This window comes from Humulus lupulus, chromosome X (assembly GCF_963169125.1).
Source record: "Humulus lupulus chromosome X, drHumLupu1.1, whole genome shotgun sequence".
Classification (NCBI taxonomy): Eukaryota; Viridiplantae; Streptophyta; class Magnoliopsida; order Rosales; family Cannabaceae; genus Humulus; species Humulus lupulus.
The window spans coordinates 24,223,379-24,244,681 of record NC_084802.1 but is presented as its reverse complement, the minus strand read 5'-3'; the positions used below and the strand labels follow the sequence as shown (position 1 = coordinate 24,244,681).

General features: G+C 29.5%; 1 protein-coding gene, 1 long non-coding RNA gene and 1 pseudogene across 3 annotated transcripts; 1 reads left to right on the top strand and 2 right to left on the bottom strand.

Moving 5' to 3' along the window:
- The first annotated feature begins 5,340 nt into the window (after nucleotides 1-5,340).
- LOC133803218 (xylulose kinase 2) lies at nucleotides 5,341-9,473 on the top strand. Of its 2 annotated transcripts, none has more exons than XM_062241192.1 (12): nucleotides 5,341-5,504; nucleotides 5,722-5,819; nucleotides 6,057-6,711; nucleotides 6,830-6,918; nucleotides 7,376-7,440; nucleotides 7,555-7,610; nucleotides 7,863-7,983; nucleotides 8,078-8,152; nucleotides 8,233-8,286; nucleotides 8,529-8,623; nucleotides 8,722-8,893; nucleotides 9,033-9,473. In XM_062241192.1, the coding sequence occupies exons 2-12, from the start codon at nucleotides 5,761-5,763 to the stop codon at nucleotides 9,263-9,265; spliced, it is 1,674 nt and encodes a 557-aa protein (XP_062097176.1). In that variant the 5' UTR covers nucleotides 5,341-5,504; nucleotides 5,722-5,760; the 3' UTR covers nucleotides 9,266-9,473. The 2 variants fall into 2 exon arrangements, with proteins under 2 accessions (XP_062097176.1, XP_062097175.1); XM_062241191.1 differs by having other exon boundaries at nucleotides 5,342-5,512.
- Nucleotides 9,474-12,009: 2,536 nt separating this feature from the next.
- Nucleotides 12,010-16,018, bottom strand: LOC133805629 (callose synthase 5-like; annotated as a pseudogene).
- A 61-nt stretch (nucleotides 16,019-16,079) lies between these two features.
- On the bottom strand, nucleotides 16,080-16,604 carry LOC133805037 (uncharacterized). Its single transcript, XR_009878771.1, has 3 exons — nucleotides 16,552-16,604; nucleotides 16,346-16,432; nucleotides 16,080-16,170 (listed from the first exon to the last, which is right to left on the bottom strand). It is a non-coding gene; the product is annotated as an uncharacterized LOC133805037 (long non-coding RNA).
- Nucleotides 16,605-21,303: the final 4,699 nt, after the last annotated feature.

Sequence of the window (21,303 nt, the reverse complement as noted above, 5' to 3'; positions counted from 1 at the left end):
GAAGGTTGGTCTCCCTAACTAACCTGCAGAATGGGGTACGCACGAAACGTACAATGTTCCAAGAAAATAGTATTGCACTACTCTAACAGATTATGTCCCCAGGATCATCTTAGTAGCCCGTGCGGGTTAGTCCGTACTAACGCACTGACGACAATTGCAAGGTTCTACTATACCTAAGCTGGCCCAATGGGCCTAGATTAATATCATCTAATTATGTTACATCCTTTGTATTATGGCTCCATTAGCAAGCGAATTGTAATTACATACCTATTAGGACCGAATTAGTTTGGCCAACACTACTTGACTGCCTATAAATTAGGCCAGTTGTGGACAATAGCGGGGATCCTAGAATTTCTCTTGTAAGCAAAAACTCTCAATTGTCAAAACTCTCTAAAGCCTAATACTAGTGACTCGTGGACTAAGGCTCATTAACGTCCCAACCACGTAAAAACTCTGATTGTCTATCTCTTATCCTTTCTTTCCAGCTCTTATTTCATAACATACTTCTAGTTTCTGAAAAACTCGGTAAACAATTATGATATGCCATGAGTTTACGATATGTACGTAGTTTGCCTTGTCTTTTGTAATGACACAACTATTTCTAAGACCTTGGACCATTAAAACTACAAGACATAGCTACTATTTTGGGAAAGATACATAAGAAATAATATAACTTTATTAAAACTCAAAATATTGTATCAAATACATAATAATAGAAAATATGGCATGGGTACCCATTGTTTAAAAGAAAAACATAAACTTTAATTCAATTGTTTTAAAAAAACTAAATGCGGAAAAACATGATCTAAAAGACTAAAAATAAATAACTTCATCCTCGATCAACACGCAGTCCACACATTCCATCCATCCTCAACACACAAGCCAAGCTACCAAGAATCCTTCCGCCTTCTAGATTCATTTTCCTGCATCACACTAAAAATAAAAGAATGAGCCTAATGCCCAGCAAGGAAAACCTACTAAAAACATACATCATATATCATAAGCATAAAACTACATCATAAACATAAACTATAAAATGTATGACTATAAAAACATATACCATATAGGACTACAATATTAATGGCCATTAACTCATTAACATGGCATGCAATAAACCATCTAGGTCCCCTGTCTAATATCTGAGGTAGGTTAGATCACATGCTAGTATATGATAACTCATCTAGGTCCCCTGTCTAATATCTGATGTACGTTAGATCACATGGTAGTATATGATAACCCATCTAGGTCCCCTGTCTAATATCTGAGGCAGGGTAAACCATAACTCTAAACCATGAAAATGATAAACACTAGGGCTTGCTAGCTAAGAAACTATGAGCCCTAGATAACATAAAAAAAACATAACATAACATATTATAACATAAACTTATCATAACATATCATACATAACATAACATATAAGCATATAGAAACTATCATATTTTCCTTACCAACACCGGGATAATTGAGAACAAATGCGGGACTTGGAACACTCCTAAAACCAACAATAGAATGGTGAGTATTTCTAAAGAATAAAGAATAAATGTGGAAACTAAACCTTCAAGACGAAACTTACCAAGAAAGATCTTTAAGTTTCAAGAACCTAATCAAAAACCAATATCAAAAGTTAGGATCTGAATAAAAGGACTAAAGAAAACTAAAGAGTTTTAAAAGATTGAACTTAAAGAATAAGAGTACCTTAGTTGACCTTATGGATTGGTCTAACTCCAATACTGAAATACACTAAACATCACTTCCCAAGTATTTTATGAAGCTTAAGAATGGCAAAGCTTTTCCCCAACCCAAGTGTTTATCACTCTATGGTCACACTAGCACCTTGGAGTCTGATCACGGCTTTAAGAGTGAGTGGAAGGGCTAGGTTCTAAGTCCTATTTATAGAGTTCTAGGAATAAATATCTTCTTTTTGGCTTTGAATAAAAATAATGAATATTAAATGAAAATGTTTAAATATTCGCTAGTCAAAGGCTTAGGACTCGGTCAAATCATTCAGAGGTAGGTCTAAGGATTCAAAGCATGTTTTAAAAATTAAAAACAAAAAAATAAAAAATAAAAATAGAATCCTAACTTATAACTTCCTAAATCTCGTAACTCTAAACTCACATGTAGTAAAATTAATATAACTGGAGCTGTATGACTCCGATTTAGACTATCTTTATATTGTTAGAAAGATAATTCAATCATCTACAACTTTTTAGAAATAATATTTTTCAAAATTCATAATATAACTGGGTCAAAAATAGGTCAGAAGTTACAGTACCCTAAAGTTACTGAAAATCAATTTAATTATCTAAATAACAACCTAATCTACAAATATCTTAACTAATAATAACAAATTCTAATTCCCTAATAATATCATGCTTATGACAAGTGTCATATTCTTATTGGCTTCATCTAAACCTTAGGTTATAATAAATAATACACCTAGGACTAGCAATATTAATCAAACCTTATGTTATAATTAATATTCTTAAACTATAAGTTAAACATATAAAATTCATAACTATTGCTATGAGTTTCCAACTAAGTCCCGATTTGAACCAAAATCCACGGAATCTAACATACTACAAACTAATACTAACTACTACTACTACTACTACTACTACTACTACTACTACTACTATCTAGCTAGTTAAGTAAATATTCTGGGACTCTACATCTTTCTTGTTAATTGTTGTATTTTTTTTTTGTACTTCTTTACTGGGTTTTTAGCTTACCCCTTACTTTCTCCTTTCATGTAGGAAATAGGGTTTCTTCTTGGCACACACTGTGAAGTGGGGAGTTCCAATGTCTTGGCTTGTATGACGCAGTGTCCATGAACGATTAACGATATAGGTGAACGCCAAGAAAGTTTATGAACTTTTATGTTATGGTTTATGTTTTCATTACGTCATAGTGAGACTTATATTTTTTTTTATTTCCAAGATTGCATAAAGACACTATATTTTTATTTTAAACTATTGGGCCCAAATTACATGTTTTGACAAGGCTCCATTGAACTTTTTTCTCACAAATGATATTTTTCTAATAAATATGGACTGAGGGACGTTTTACAAAGTAAATGGTTTAGGGCATTCTTATAGGCTTTTTCTATCATTAAATTATTTTTATAGAAATTTTAATTTGTAAATATTTCTATGGTTTTGTATTTTACGTTTTGAAATATATAGTTTTTAGATTTTCATATAAATGTATAAGTTAGCAAATAAGCCATAATTTTTTGCATAATTAAATTGTAAAATCTGAAACTTAGTTGTTTAAAATATCATATATTATATGGATTTTTCAAAACATTTTATCACTTTTTATCAAATTTGTGCAAGAATATGGCTTTTGTTTAGAAAAAAAATATTTTTTTTATTAAAATTCTTAAGTTATGGGTTTTATTTTCCCATGTGTTTGGTATAAATTAGTGATTAAGCCATAGTTTTGTTATTAATTAAAAAATTAAATTAAGAGCTTAATTTTTTCATTTCAATTTTATTTTTTTTACTTATTTTTTATATTTATTAATTATTTTAAATCTTTTTTTAATTGTTGTTTTTATAAAATTGAGTTGTTTTATTAGTTTTATTTTTTTACTTTTATTGTACGCTTTTTTTTCTAAGTCCGGGTAAGGTAACTAGTTACTTGATTGATTACAATTTTTTTTCTAAGTCTATGTTAAATAATAAGCTATCATTAGGGGTAACATTTTGCCATAAGAGTGGTAACATGTTATTTATCTCAAATTTAAAAAGTAGCATCAAATTTGAAGAAAAAAAGACTTGATATGATCTTACAAGCAATCGTAAAATCTAAAAAAAAATATTGAAAAAAAAACCCTTCATAAAAATTAAAAAAGAAGAAGCTATATTTTTTATAACATAGGTAACCAGTCACCTCAAAAAATCTAGAAATATACACATATTATAACATGAAGGTAACCAATTACCTATCACAAATCTAAAGAAAGAAAAAAAAAATGCTAGATCTAAAAAAACAAACGAGATTTGATTTGCAACATGAGAAGAAAAATTATATCTGCAATAATATGAGTAATCATTTACCTAAAAAATTTATACATGTTACTTTCCCAATTTGGATAAAAAAAAGTTCATATCTAGAAAAAAAAAAGATTTAAAAATTGTAGAAGAAGAAGAAGAAGGAGAATGAGGAGTTATGAGTGTTATCGACAAAAGAAGGAGTTGTGGATGAACTTCATGTTCATGGTTGAGATTCAATGAACGTCCTTCAATCACTACCAAAGGAGGAGCTGCAACTGCGATGGAGGAGACTAAGATCAAAATTGGAGCTTAATGGGAAGGAGCTCCAACAACTATAGAGAAGAATATGATCGGAACCAGGTTGTTGGGTGATTTTGGATTTGATTAAGATTTGATAATAAATGAGGAGGAGTGGATGTTTTTTACGATAGGAGCCCATTATACTCTTGTTTTTTTTATCATCTTTATATAAATATATATATATATATTTTGAGGGATGGGTTATTCAAACTTGGGACCTCTTCTTTGTAAGGAGAAGTGTAGTACCACTAGACCATGCCTACGACCATTTTTTTATCATTTTCTTAATAATGTATTTCTTTCCCATAAAAACTTGAAGTTTTTTTTAATTTTCCCATAAAACTTGGAAAAAGTATAATTGTCATATATTTGCAAACTATAAGTGCAAAACCTATAAAATTGAAAAAAAATTCTCTTATAAAAAAGAGATTTTTACATAAAATAATAATTTTTCCTAAAAAATTACGTTTTTATGGTCGAACTTTTTTTTTCTTCAATTTTATAGTTTTAAGAAAATTTTATATTTTTTTTTACAGTTTTAGCTTTTTTTTTTCTTTTTTTGTATTGTTTTTAGTTTTTTTTTTTTTTTTTCATGTTGCTTTTAAGTTTTTTTTGTTGATGTTTAGTTAATCTTGTGAGTTATTTTCAAATTATTTTTCCTAAAAATCGAATTTTTGAAAACTTGAGTATGTATTTTTTAAAATAAAAAATAAGAACCGTAAAAAAATAAAAATGTGTATTTAAGAAAAAATCTTTATAATAAAGCTCATTAACCCAATCTGCATGAATTTGAGTCCAACCCATAAAAAACTGTTATAACTCGGACAAATTTAGAATTTTATTTCACTCAATCCAAACCTGCAAAATCTAAACCCAAGCAACCAAAACTCACTATTCGCAACCCTAACACATTCTTTACTTCATTTTTTTTTTGAGTACATCTTATTGATATTACAAATCGGTACAAACATGCAATGTTAGCCCTAACTTCACAATATGACCCAATTTGATATTTTTATCACCTAATTTTTTAATTGAGTAGATAAGTTCCATAATTTAAAAAGTTTAAAATCCGATTATATCTATCTAAGTAACATAATATCCCAGCCAAAAAAGAAAAAGATGACGTAGCATATGTTAGTATGACGTGTAAATTTGCAATCAAGGATGAGCAACGGTACCGGGAGATTCGAAGCAGTCGAGGTTTCCGGGTACTTACTCATTTATTAATTTATATACGTATTTTTATTTTGTTAATTTATTCAATTCAACTAATCTTATCTATATTTTTAAATTAATTTTAAACCTTATCCAAACCAAATTTTAATTTATAATTCCTTTAATCATGGGATATTTTTTGTTATTATAAACTATAAACATCCCAATTCACGACTGAAACTACTTCTGTTTCTTTTGGCAGAGATTATAGTGATTATTTTCAAGCTTTGGTGTTGCTTCAATGGCGGATTTCTCTCTCCCCATTGACTCTTACTTTCTGGGATTTGATAGCTCCACTCAGTAAGTTTGAATTTCTCCTCTTTAACACTCTTCTAATCATATAATCAGAACCACGCTATTTTGAATAGCTTGATTCAATTCATGTAGTTTTGCCATGATTTTTCCAATGAGGGTTCGAAACTTGTAATTATTTATAAATTTTTTTCTCGTGTTATTCATTAGGATTAAGAATTCCCATTTGGGATTCGAGTTGTAGTGATCTGAATTAATTGCTTGAAACTTGAATAATTGTACTAGGTCCTTGAAGGCAACCGTCCTAGACTCCAATCTTAACATAGTGGCTTCACAGCTGGTACATTTTGATTCTGATTTGACCCATTACAAAACTAAAGATGGAGTTTATAGAGACTCATCCAATAATGGCAGAATCGTTTCACCTACTTTGATGTGGGTGGAAGCTCTTGATATCATACTTAATAAACTTTCCAAATCTAATTTGGATCTTAAGAAAATTGTTGCCGTCTCTGGTAGTGGGCAGCAACATGGTAGTGTCTATTGGAAGAGTGGAAGTTCTTCAATTTTGTCATCATTGGATTCAAAGAAGCCATTGGTGGAACAGCTTGGTGATGCCTTGTCTATTAAGGAATCACCCATATGGATGGACAGCAGTACCACAGTACAATGTAGAGATATAGAGAAAGCTGTTGGAGGAGCTTTGGAGCTATCTCAACTTACCGGGTCACGGGCATATGAAAGATTTACTGGCCCCCAGATTAGAAAGATATTTGAGACTCAGCCAGAAATCTATCACAACACTGAAAGGATCTCTCTTGTTAGCTCTTTCATGGCGTCTCTTCTCATTGGAGAATATGCTTGTATTGATGAAACTGATGGTGCAGGGATGAACCTGATGGATTTAAAACAAAGGATCTGGTCTACCAGAGCTTTGGAGGTTTGTTTTGTTTTGTTGTCTTTTTATTTATATATATCTATTTAAATATACATTGTCTATAATAATGGATTCTCTGTCTCCATCTCTATCTTACTCCTTTTGGGTGGTGTAATTACAGGCCACTGCTCCGGGTTTAGAGCAAAAACTTGGAAAGCTGGCCCCTGCCCATGCAACAGCTGGTAACATTGCTCCCTACTTTGTAGAGAGGTACATAGTTATTTTATTTATCTATTTAGATGGAAAGTCTAGAACTTCTTTTATTTTGCTTAAGTGTTTTGGATTTATTATTGGCTCAAGCAGATAGTTGCATATATGAAGATCTTTAATTACTGCTACTGAGGATTCAATCATGATTTGGGATGCATTAAAACAGTTTTAATTGTAGGCTACAGTACCTATGTTATTAGTGATATATATATATATATATTTATTGGGAGCGACTATAACGTATCTACTTTTTTACATATAACATGAATGATGTTCAATCTATCCTTATAAAGGATCCTATATTCATTAGGAACACCCCTAGCAGACCTACTATGTTGAGTTAGTAGAGTATTTGCCTCTTTATCCATTATACTCTGCTCTCATATGAGCATGCTCCCTTTCTCTTGCCAGCTATTAACTTTATATAGCAGCCTGAATTAAAATAATCTGTTTTCAGGTTCTCCTTCAACAAGAATTGCCTGGTCATTCAGTGGTCAGGAGACAACCCTAACAGCCTCGCAGGTGCATGATTTTTCTTCTTCATATCCCACCTGCTCTTGTAAATTTTTTTATGGCATTGTATGAGATGATAGAATACTTTAAATTCTTTTTTTAAATGCATTTTTTACCATGCAGGTCTGACGATAAATACCCCAGGAGATCTGGCAATCAGTCTTGGCACAAGTGACACTGTAAGTTAAAATGGAAAGATTATTTATGTTTGTGTACTCTAATTAGACATTAGCATGTTGGTTGAAATATTTGTCATCTCTCAGAGAATGGTTCAAAATAAATAAGAGACCATTATATGGAGTTTTGCTCATAAGTGTCGAGTTTAGTTGCTACTGGAGTTTGTAGAAATCTGACATTTTGATAAACGATATCATAACTCATCTTTATTATAAGAGACCACTGTTATGAACTTTGTCATCTTTGTTTTTCAGGTCTTTGGGATTACGGATGATCCTCGACCTAGATTAGAAGGACATGTTTTCCCTAATCCTGTTGACACAAAAGGATACATGGTAATGTTGGTCTACAAGAATGGATCTTTAACTCGTGAAGGTATTGATTCAGTACCATTTGATCCTGCATATTCCTATTGGTTCCTGAGGAGCTTTTTTGTAACAAACTGCTTTAAACCATATCTTAATGTCAGATGTGCGAAACCGCTGTGCGGAAAAATCTTGGGATAGTTTCAATTCATTCCTGGAGCAGACACCACCACTAAGTGGTTTGTGAAAGCAATCTTTTTAAGCAAGTTAACTGAAACTATTAAAATCTGTACTTTTTCTAATAGTGGTTATGCATCAGGTGGAAAGATTGGTTTCTACTATAAGGAGCATGAAATTCTTCCACCCCTTCCAGGTTTGCTTTGATTTGGTGTTTCGCTTACAATATTCCAAATAGCATTGTCTTTCTTTAGTTTTTAATTTTTATTTTTAAATTCCCCATATAAAAGTTTAAGTGCAAGGCACTGAATGTCATCATGAAATGGTTAGAAAATGGTTTAATTGTAACGTTCTTTTTTATCCAATAGGTTTAATTATATTCCTTTTTCTCTAAAGTGATGTATGCATCTCACTTGTTTGCCATTTATTATCCTTCAGTTGGCTTTCATCGATACATTCTTGAAAACATCACTGGTGACTCTCTGGAAGGCTTGGTTGAACGCGAAGTTCAGGAATTTGATCCTTCTTCCGAGGTTCCTACTTTTATTCTTAAACAACTAATCATCACTTAATTAAGCACAGGTTAAGTCCCAAGTATATAACTATGTGAAACATTCAACAAATTTTACAGGTGAGGGCATTGATTGAGGGTCAGTTCCTGTCAATGCGTGCTCATGCAGAAAGATTTGGTATGCCTTCTCCGAAACGAATAATAGCAACTGGTGGTGCATCTGCAAATCAAAGCATCCTCAACTCAATTGCTTCCATTTTTGGTTGTGATGTCCACACGGTTCAAAGACCAGGTTAGCAAAACATATTTAGTTTTCTCTTCATAATTCAAAATTTTAATTAGTTGTGATTAGCAAATCCAAGTGCTATGAATTAAGGCATCAACTGTCCAAATTAGTTTGGTTTATTGATTCATTTGTTTTACTCGAACAGATTCAGCTTCCTTGGGAGCTGCATTAAGAGCCGCTCATGGTTGGTTATGCAACAATAAAGGTACTTTTGTGCCCATCTCACTCATGTACAAAGACAAGTTGGAAAATTCATCTCTTAGCTGCAAACTTACTGCTACTGCTGGAGACCAACAACTCGTTTCCAAGTATGCCTTGTTCATGAAGAAGAGAATCGAAATAGAGAACCGCTTAGTTGAAAAGCTAGGCCGTACCTAAGATTGAAGAGAGGGTGCAGAATTCTTTTATCCAAATAAAAATAATCTACCATTGTCTGCATATCTTTATCAATTTGGTTTCTCAAACAAATAACTAAATTATCATCTTTGTTGTGATAAACGAAGATAGAATTTTTAGGTCCTGAATTAAAATTATGGACAATTTCTGTGAATATTTCCTATTCTGCTAGATGTCTTTCTTGGATAAATTATTGTTTTGTCTTTTGTCTTTTTATTTTTTTTATAACACATTTTAAAAATAAGCAATAAAAGCTATTGTATGATCTACATTATCTCCATTCCAACATAAGAAGCAAAGATCAGGAAGACCCATTGAACTTACATCTCAAAAGAATGAACAGTTATCAGTGAACCACATTCTTATCATTTGTTTCCACCAACTTCATTTCAAAAATTAACTTATTTTATGTTTTTTTCATTAACTTATTATTTTTACGGTCTTAGAAATAATTTATTCAAAAATATGATTCCTAATGATACCAAATATATTTTGAAAATACTGCTTAGTTTTATTTAGAAAATTTATTAATTATTTTTGTTAAGTTTTTATGATTGTCATATAAATTTTAAATAAATAAACAATATTTTTTTTAGCAAATAAACAAATAATGTTATATATAAAAGAATGACATAAACATATTAAAATCAAAATTAAACCAAAACATTGTTTATGATTTTTTTTTAAAAATAATACGATAACATTTTAGATCACAAGCTATTATAACATTTATTGATAAAAGATAAATGTTATTTTAATTTCTTAATTAATTAGTCAGTCATATTATTTGTAAACACATGACACTTATACATAATGTATTTATTATGTATTATATATTGTTGTAATAATAATATTTTATAACATGTGAATATATATTAATATAATTATTAAATATCTAGTTTTATATTAAATATTATTATGATGATAATATTTTATAATATTTGAATTTATATTAATATAATTACTAAATATTTATTCTAGCAAAATTTTATAAAAATTAGGATTATATATTATTATAATAATAATATTTTATAATATTTGAATTTATATTGATATAATTATTAAATATCTAGTCTTTATAATATATTATTATAAATGATATTTTATAACATTTGAATTTATATTAATATAATTAATAAATATCTAGTCTAATATTAAATCTATATCTCTTCTACATAAAAAGTGTGTAGATAACGAAAATTCTTAGTTTTAACACTTTTTTTTCCGTTAACTTTAACGGAATATTCTTATATTTAACAGAATATTTTTATATTTAACGGTAGGTTGTAAACATGACTTAAACTTAAATAAAATTAAATAAATAAATAATTAACAAATTAAAATAGGATATTTTTGAGATATTTTACAATGATAATTATTTAAAAATAATAAAAGCATACATTTTATAACTTAAAGAAAATTTAATTATACTTAAACTTAATATTATATTAAACATATAATATATAATCTTTTGTTGTCACTGCCAAATTTAAAAACTAGAACAAACATAAACTTAAACAAAAATTAATTAATTAAATGATATTTTATGATAATTTAAATAATTAAATCATAGTTATTTAAAAATAATAAAGGCATGCATATCATTTTTTTTATCTTATAAATTTGTGTGATAGTTTATTTTTTATCAAGTGATTGTGACTTTTTTTCTTCATCAAATTAACCAAAGGACATTGACAGATACATTAGTGATGCATGTATACTACTGTTTACACTAAGAATTTTTCTATTCTTATTTTATTTCTATTATTAATTTCTTTTTAAATATTAGTATATTTTATATATATGTCATGTAGTCATATAAATATATATATATATATATCAACGCTGTGTTTAGATGTCATATATGTAGAGATTATTGATATAAATATTTATATATATATATATATATTATAGAACTACAATTCATTCTATTATATATATATATATATATATTTCTAAAAAATAGTGATCCAGTTTTTATTAAAATAATAGATAATGTCTACAATTTTAATACTAAGCAAACATGCATTGCACATTGCTTCTACCTAGTATTTATATAAAGGAGAGCATCAAGGAGAAGAAGTAGCACTCTAAAATTTCTCTAAAGCATTCTTTCTATTTTCTAAAATTTTTACATTTTTTAATTATTCTTTTTCAAATTTATGATTATTAGTTAATAAATAAAAAAAATATATTATCTAATCTATCTAAATATCTCTAAATCTATATCTATATATTTATATAAAGGAAAGCATCAATGAGATGATGTGACACTCTAAAATTGCTCCAAAGCACTCCATCTATTTTCTAGAGTAACCTTTTGGAAAAATTCAATGGGCGTAACCTTGTAATACATAAGCGTCATCTCATGTCCTGCAGAAAGATGACGCTTGAGTAGATGACAATTTATGTGCAAGCATCGTCCCCTGTAATACATAAGACAACAATTATGTGAAGACCGACGTCCCATGTAGAATATGAGAATTTTTTCATTTCTTTATTTTCAACTACTATATTCATTCATAATTTCTTGTGTAATTACAACATGGTTCAGACAGAATCAATTGGCAAACAAAATAATCAATAGAACTCAGTATGTTCCAGATTTAAAAATTACAAGAACAAAATATACACTTGTAATAACTATGTAAGGGATAACTAAAAACTACAATTAGTATATTTCTTAATTATGATTGCAAAAGTTACTCTAGCTATGGCTCATCCGCTCAAGAAGCCTGCTGCCCATTGAATTTTTCCAAAAGGTTACGCATTTTTAAAGCTTCTTCCAAGTAATTGTCCTACAGAAATTTGGAAGCTTTCAGCCTCAAACTTGGCCTTAATTCAAAAGACAACATAAGATAACTTCAAATTCTAATGGTTACCTGATTCATGTCAATCGTCTGGAGAGCTTCTCCTCTCGTGAAAATTATAACATGGTTTTGGTTTTCTGGCTTTCCTTCTCCTATCTTGGCTGAACCCAGTAATTTTATCTGATATATTTCCTTTAAACCGGTACCAAAACAATCAGTTGTATATCATAAGGCATAGAAGCACAATTATTGTTCTCAATATTTACCTGACTAAGATTATCAACAGCTTTCACCAAAACTGAATAATAAACTTTATGTACTTTTCCTCCTTCATTCTCTTCAACTTCATCAATATATGCCACCCTAAGAGAAGGATTACTGTACAAAGGAAAAAAAATTTAATTCTTGAATGAAATGAAGAAATGACATGTAACATTAATTAACAAATGGAGAACATACTTGACCATCAAGTTCAGGATGTCTGTTGCACGATGATCTCCACTTCGCTTCTGGTTGCCATAGTTTTGACAGGTAGCGATATATGTGAATTTCATGTCAGCAACTGCTTCTAATTGTGCATAAAGAGATCTTTGGCTTTTTTTATCTTCCTCTGATGGAACTGTTATGGCTTTGTAGCCTCCAAGTATCTCTGTTCACAGCAAGAAATTACAAACATAAAGAAAATATAACTACTTAAACTACCTCATATGGACAGAGATTAGGAAAAACATTGATTGTGTTCATAGGCAAACACCACTGGCATATAATAAACATGCACAATTAAAGTGTACTAAGAACTAAGAGCTTGATAGACATTGATTCCTAAAACCCAAAAAAAGAGGACTAGGAAGTAAGAGTTTATAGATTGATTCTAAACTTCTAAAGCTTTAATAACTTTTGCATGATTTTTTAGCACAATCCTGTTTTTTCAAGTGAAATAAAATTGACTACAACACAGAAAGATACACTATAAATTTTATGAAGCAACTGAGATCTTGTTTTCAGAAGACAGAATAGTTGATGATTTCTGTAAAAGCTACAATCCCAAAAAGGCCTTAATATATGAAGGCACTAGAATTTGCAACAAGATCTTTAGAAGTCTCTTGGTTAAAGATTTGGGTGAAAATACTCTTACCACTTTCATTGGCCATGTCAAGGAAAGCCTGAAGCTTCAAAGCTCATTTGTAGTACATCATTCCTCGAACTGAAACACAAAAAATAGTCAGTACAACAAGCTGATTAATACTATGAAACATGAGAAAGGAATGCATCCAATACTTGTTCTGCAGAGAGTTTGTCCTCTTAGGGAGACCCAGTGACGAAGCTGTAAAATGTTTTCCTCAGTTTCCCATATCTCGCTATCTTTTTTACAATTAATTCGCTCCATGAAGTTATTCCACTCATCTGCAAGTTGCAAAATGATTAAATACCGAATTTAGAATGTGGTCATTAAATCAAATAGAAAATTTACTGTGAAACAAAGTTAAAAGACAGAATCACACACCTGGGAAAATTTTCTGCAAGTAATATAAGATTGATACACCATCTTCATTTTCCAACTCAAGGTCAGTTTTAGAGTAAACTGTCTCCTCACTGTAGTATGGAGTCATGAAACTGCCAGTAGCAGGAAATTAAGATACAAATCATGCAATCAATATTTCATTTTATGAGCCTAAGCTATGCTGGCTGCAAGAATATAATATATTGCAGATAAAATATATCCTACACATACAAGGATAGAAACATACACTAAACTCCTAGCCAATTTGTTCCATGAATATAACCCCCAGGAAAAAGTAAGTGAAATAATATATGCTTTTAAATATTCAACATTAAAAAAAAATATATAAGAAATAATGCCGCTACAGGCCACTTTCTGGGTTTTGAAAGGTACTGGTAGATCATATGCTGAGGCCTTAAAAGACCTTGCTATTCTAATTACAAGTACCCTGACTAGTTTCAAGAAGGTTCAGGCGTATGGAATTAATATGTTCCATGTTTATGAGTTAAGAACTTTTATCGAACCTGAAAGAAAGCATTTTCCGGACTTTGGGGGCACGTGGCATATCCATGAACAGTGAATTTGTGAAAAATGAGATTCTTCTACATGCTTCGAGGTTAGTTGGTACATCAGTAGCAGATTCCTTCACTGTCAACAAGAGGTATAGGCGTCTTATCTAGAATGATGGCAAGCAATAAGCATGTTTTAGTTAAATAGTTACAACAGATTGCAGTTAAAATGCATCTGAGTCTAAATTTTTATACCTGTTCTTCCCACTGAGCTGTGACAACTGGGGGGAATGCTATGGCAGGTCTTGTATCAGTACCTGCAAAAAGTTGTCTCCCAGTATCCTTGCTGCTATGACCAACTTCAAGCAATTCCCTGAAAGGTATAACATGAAAAAAGTTCATGAATTACAATTCAACTTTTAAAACTCACAACAATTGCTTCAGATAGAATGGCATAATGTTAAACCTACCTGAGCTCATTCACCATCATGTCACGGGTGACAACTTCCAACATATCTTGCAGCAACAACACCACTGTATCTTTATTGGATGGTTCAGCGTCTTTCTTCAACAAAGAAGTTGTAATAATAAAGTTTATTGAATTTTCAAGCTAAGCATGTACTGTGTATATAATTACATATATGCTCTCTTCTAATAATTTACCAAGATCTCTACAAGCTCCACAAATTTCTTGCAAAGAGTAGGTAAAGGACCCATTCTGAAGTTTGCAAGAAGCAGATTTTTTGAGATGCTACTTTCAACTTCTTTAATAATGATGCTAATTATCCTGCAAACCATAAAATCATATTAGAATGTATAGCAACATTTTATATAGGATGAGACTATAATAATTATTGATATCCACGCTCAATAATATATAAAACACTTTTTTGTAATTTCTGCAAGTTACATTATGGTACATGTTATTTGGTTCAAGCATAAATGACTTGGCGTAAATGAAATCAATCTGTGGTGTTAAAAGGAAAAAAAAAAAAGAAAAATCGTTGAAATTTAGCTCATACATGAAAAACTAGAAACAGTATTGCCAAAAATGCAAAGATCAAAATCAAGTGTTCCCAGCTATAAGAGTAATGGAAAAATTAATTTTTTTAAAAAAAAAAAACAATGTAATTACCCAGTACCTTTTCCAGTTTTTAAATTTTGTTTTGAAATCTTGATATGTAAGAGAAAATTTTAAGTGTGACAAAGAAGTTTCAGAAACCGTAAGAACTATAACTCATTTACATTATAGACTACAAAACTAGACATTAGTTTTATTCTGACTCTTCGATTTCTAGAAACTGAAACAAACAGAATTATATATTCTACTTGTAGAGAAACCAATTGCTACCAATATAACCTTTTTTCATTATCTCCAACCACAAGAATGCTCAAGACATGCTTGAAAAATTCATAACAGTGAATCACTGCACATTTCATGTATTCATCAGCACATATACGCTTCCAGAGATCAGAGTCCCTGGATTTAAATTGAGCTTCCATGTCCAATGCTATTGGTATCTGCAGAGGTAAAAAGAAAAGGTCAAATAAGGCCACGGTAACATATGTAAGATCTCAACATGTTTATACTTACCTTGCTAGCAAGCAAAAAAGGTGGCCACTGAATAATCTTCAGCCCTGGATCTGATGAATAAGGAACTAGCAACAAATCAATTTCCCTGAAGTAAAGGAACCAAGTATATCTTTAATAAAATGATGAACACAAGTTAGTTAAAAAATGACTGAATTTTAGGCCTTTCCTGTCACTAATGAGATCTTCCTCTCGGAAGCTACATATAACTTCATTCCACAATTGTGCAAATTTTGCAGCTTCGCTTCTCCTGCTTGATGTAATCTGTAGGGTGAAGTGCAAACAAAGATATATTGAAGGAATCTATACCATTGCTAATGCCATGAAACAGTACAATTTTTTTTAAAAGCAACCTCAACAAAACGCTTGGCAAAAGAAAATCCTATTTTCTGCGACCTATTTGAAGGCACCAGATATGTGTTGAATGCACCAGGTAAGGACTGGAACCTTGATCTAAGCATCCCCAATGTTCGTATCTATAAGAAAGTGGGCATGCTTTAATCAGTGACAACTGTTACTATAAGAATGAGTAGATAAGAAAGTATTGATTTCATTCATTACCAGGCTATCCCAAGAAGTGAACAGGAAACATAACATACAACTTGCATTAAATTAAATTGATGTACGAAAAATAATAATCAAATCGATTACCTCTCCTAGACGATCAAAGGCCCCAATGACACCACCATATAAAGTTGAATAAACTGAATACCAAATTTGTGTATCCATAAAATAAACCTGCATATGATGGGGGACAGTATGAGGTGTCTCATCAATGCCAGCAAGAAGTTTCATTTATACAAGAGCACATTAATGAACCATTATGTCAAACTTAAGGAAAGATGTAGTAAAGGGACCATGATAACTGATGCCCAAAGTGACACGACTGCTCCATAGTTGTTTTGAGCTGCATTGGAAAGAGAGTATTAGCATAGAAAACAAGTTAATTAAGTGAATGCTCATGTCACAAGAAGAAGCGACAAGTAATACCCTTGGGGAAGAACTCATGCCATTCATGTTCAACTCTGTGAATACTCAAAAATCACGATTTAAGAGTTTGCGTAAAGGTACTACAGATATTTACAAGAGGTGTTAAAAAAGGCATGAGATATACATGAGCCAAATTATACTTGAGTTGAGACCTACTGAGTTAGTCACTTATTTGGACATCTATAGAAGTCTGATCAGAAAAAGTAAGGTACATGATGTATGACTAGGGAAAAAAACATTTTAATTCTTGCTTGATGATCCACCTTGTCATGATTTCAAAAATAATTACTAGAGGAATATTATGCATATGCTGGTAAATAATGAAAATGCATTATTTCAATTTCAATATTAGTTACAGTCTTGCAGAATATGAAGCATATGATGTCTTCAATAATGCAAATAAAAGTCTTAGTTACAATCAAGAATTTATACAAGTAATAAGAGACACCAAGGAGTTGAGCTTCAAGACTAGTCAAGCTAGACAAGTATATTTATATGTAACAAGTAATCATAAGTTAGAATGTTCTTGATGGGCATGAATTTGTCGTATGCATTTGCTAACAAATGGCAATCAATGCCTAGTTTCAACAAATATACAACACAAAAATGCAACTGAAATGTATATTTTCTTTTCCTCCATAATAGTAATTAATATAAACTTGATAAGTCATAATTCAACAAAGTAAATAAGTGGTAGCTCAGCTTTGATTCAAACAACTACTTGAGCAAAGTTGTTATCTGGTTTGCTTAATCTTGAAAAGATACATGACTAAAGTAGAGATATTTTTAATATGATTCTTTCCTCTTCCACAAGCCAATTTTATCTGCAGTAACCAAATTTCAATTCCTCCCAAATAAAAATATAGAACTAAGTTTAGATGTCTCTGCCTAAAAATGTAAAGTTCTAAAATAACACTTCAATATTGAGAAGAAAACAAAATAGGAGCACATGTATTTAAATTCCCTTTTTAATATAAATGCTTCATTAATATTAAATGTGCAGCGCTAACTAGATCAAATCCCATATCACATACATGAAAGAATGACTACAAGATAAAAAAAATTAGTACAATGATAATGAAAAAATCAATTGTACGTGTAAAACTAGTATCATTTTGTTTCTATTAACCTGGTTATAGCTATACACGTCATCAGTATATGAAAATATAAGATTGCACACTACAATCCATTTCATTAAGGCATTTTAACAAACCATTTATGTGCAAGAGACAAAACACAGAAAAAGAATATTATGAGCATCAAGATAACTACTCAAACACATTATGAAAGGGAATGCTACAAAAGGAGAAGAGCATAGAAGATTAAATATAGGAAATATACCTCCCATAATTGAGCATGTGCACCCATTACACCACCAATAAGGGTTGACGAGAGAGCATACCGTGTATGTATATCCATGGAATAGATTTGAAATCAATGAATATAACAAATAGATATGCCTTCTAAGCATAAGCCAATGCTTCTATATATACTTTACACCAAATAATATACACATCAAAGCTCATAAAAGGAGGCAATTCTCTCAAAAGTGCCCTGGTTTTGAAGAAGAAGCTATTAGGAGCGAAGAGGCCAGCACAGGTGAAGTCATTCAGATATCCCTTATTTCACAAATTATTGAGAAGGATTCAAAATGTATACATATAGAAATATAGATAGAGCATGAGAAAAAAAATAGAGCTACTACGCAGAGAAAGAAGAGAATACCCAAATGGCTAGTAAGCATAAATTTGTCTAAAATAATAAGCCAAAATCAAATATCTCACATTCTTTCTCAAGCTGAATATATATATATATATCAAAATAAATAGGGTCCTAGATTTGTAGCTTTAAAAAGAGTTAATATATGCAATTCTGGCTCCACAAGATTCAGTGACAGTAATATATACTAAAGAAGAAAAGGAAACAAAAGAAAGAACTTACAAGAAGAAGAAGAAAGTCGTTCTTGACATTGGTGAGCACCTCCAGCGACATTTCAGTCCAATTTCCATAGGGGTTTTGCTTATCTTGAGCTCACAAACCCAACCATTCCCTTGAATTCTTGTTTCGAAGACGGTGGAGGCCAGAAAAATCCTCCAAACTCACATCGGCGACAGAACTTCGGGGGGCCAGTTGCGACGAATGCCGACGAGTGGGGAGGCAAGCTTCACGGGTTGGGGGTTTTGGGGGCCAAGGAAGCTTGTGGTGGGGTGCGTGTCATTGGGTGGTTGCTGGAGATGGCTCATTTGGTCTGGCCGACTGAGATGCGAGAGAAGAAAAGAAAGAGTGGTGGTATCGGGCTGGGAAGAAGAGGAGAGAGAAGGGGCTAATACAATTTTAGGATTCTAGTATTATAATTTTTAACTCCTTTTTCTTATTCAATTAAATAAAATCTGATATTTAATATATTAATTCATTTATTTATCAATTATTTTATTAGTTACTCTATTTTGTTAATTCAACACTTAATTACTAGAGTGTTTTTTTTAAGTTAAACAAATATTTATCTAAATCTGCCACAAAAAATATTTATCTAAATCATTTTTAAATCCCAAAAAATAATTAGATGACATTTTAAACCAATTTATCACAATTAGTTAATAAAATAATATTTTTATTGAAATTAAAACATTTTATATCATAAATGATATAATAATTGAGCAATAACTTTTTTTATTTTAAATCTCACAATTTAAAATGTAAAATATTCAAATCATAATAAATTCTATTTAAAAAAAATTAAAAAGAGTTCTTATTATTTATTTCTCAATAAATAATATGAATTAAAAAAAATAAAACTCTTTAAATTCTAATTATTTTTTATTTTTAAATTTTAATATCATTTATTAATTATTCCAAAAAATAATGCACAACTTGGGACATAAAAATCTATTTATCATCCCAATATATAATTAAATCAAAAGTGATTTAATTTTCATAACTTTCCCAATTAAATTATTTTTTCAATAAAATATTATTTTTTTCCGTAAAATTCTTAATGTAGAATTTGTGGGATGTTACAATTTTGCACTCCTATTATAAAAAATAATTTTACATATCACAACTCTAAAAATTCTCTTAAAACTTATAATATAATGATAGAATTTATTATGACTAAATATATTTTTAATCACAATAAATTACATTTTGTGTTACTAATACTTTTCGTCATAGATTTTTTTAGTAATAACATAATGTTGATGAAGTTTGTTTTAGTTACAATGTTTATATTTTTTAGTCGCAAAATGTATTGTGACTAAAAATAATTTGTTTTTGTGATGATAAATATTTCAAATATTTTAATTTATATAAATTTTCAATTAAAATAAAAAATAATTTTACTTATACTATTATCACTAACAATTCCTAAATACTATATATACGATTTGGTGACCTACCTTATGAAAAATTGGACATAAAAATATAATAACCAATTGAATTTGCAATTAATATTATAAATTATTAAAAAATAGAAAATTATTTGAATAATTTATTTATATAACTAATAGCTATTCTATGTTTCAAATTATTAATTTAAATTTTTTTATGAATATATTTATTTAATATATTAAATTATATTAACAAAATACAAATTTATGAATACTTGATTAAAAAAGAATTGTATTTGGATGAGACGACAGTTTTCGTAGAAATGTTGTTTCATGTTAAAAGTAGACATGTTATGACAGTCTCACTAAAACTATTGTCTCATGCAAGTTTTAATTTGCATTACACAACAGTTCAAGAGATAATGTCGTGTCATGTCTATTTTTGACACGAGACGACTGTTCTATGAAAACTGTTGTCTCTCGTGTGTTGCCTAAGTATAGTTTTCTAGTAGTGCATACACGTTATAATTACACTAATAAATTATCATTCATGTTATAATAATAATAATAATAATAATAATAATAATAAATGTAATTTTTTTTTTCTAAATTTTTCACATTTTTTAATTCTTGTTTTTCAAAATTTATAAAACTATAATATCTAAAATTAAAAACCGTTCACACGTTATTTTTTTTAAATGTAATTACAATAATTAATTACCACATGTTATAATAATAATAAATGTAATTTTTTTTTTAAAAAATTTCACATTTTTTAATTCTTCTTTTTCAAATTTATAATTATTAGTTAATTATTAAAAAAGAAAAAAGTATAATATCTAAACTATCTAAATATCTAAAATTAAAACTATTCACACATTATTTTGTTTAATAACATTGATGGATTAATAGAGTCATAACTAAATTATTAAAATTATGAATAGTTACATTCAAATTTTTATTATTATAATAATTTATTTTTGAAGAGATATATAATCTATTGATATCTTGAAAAAGTTTAATAATTTTCATTTTAAAATAATATTTTATTCATGTTATAGTTTATTCATATGATTTGTGCTTTTTATTGAACCGTAAATAGTTTTATAAAAATATATGTTAACAACATATATAAATTATAATAATAAATGTCATTTTTTTCTCATTTTTTATTCTACTTTTTTAATTTATGGCTATTAATTAATCATGAAAAAAATCAATCTATTTTCTCCTTTTATTTTATTAATAATTATAATATATGTCAATTAAAAATATATATGTAATAATAATACT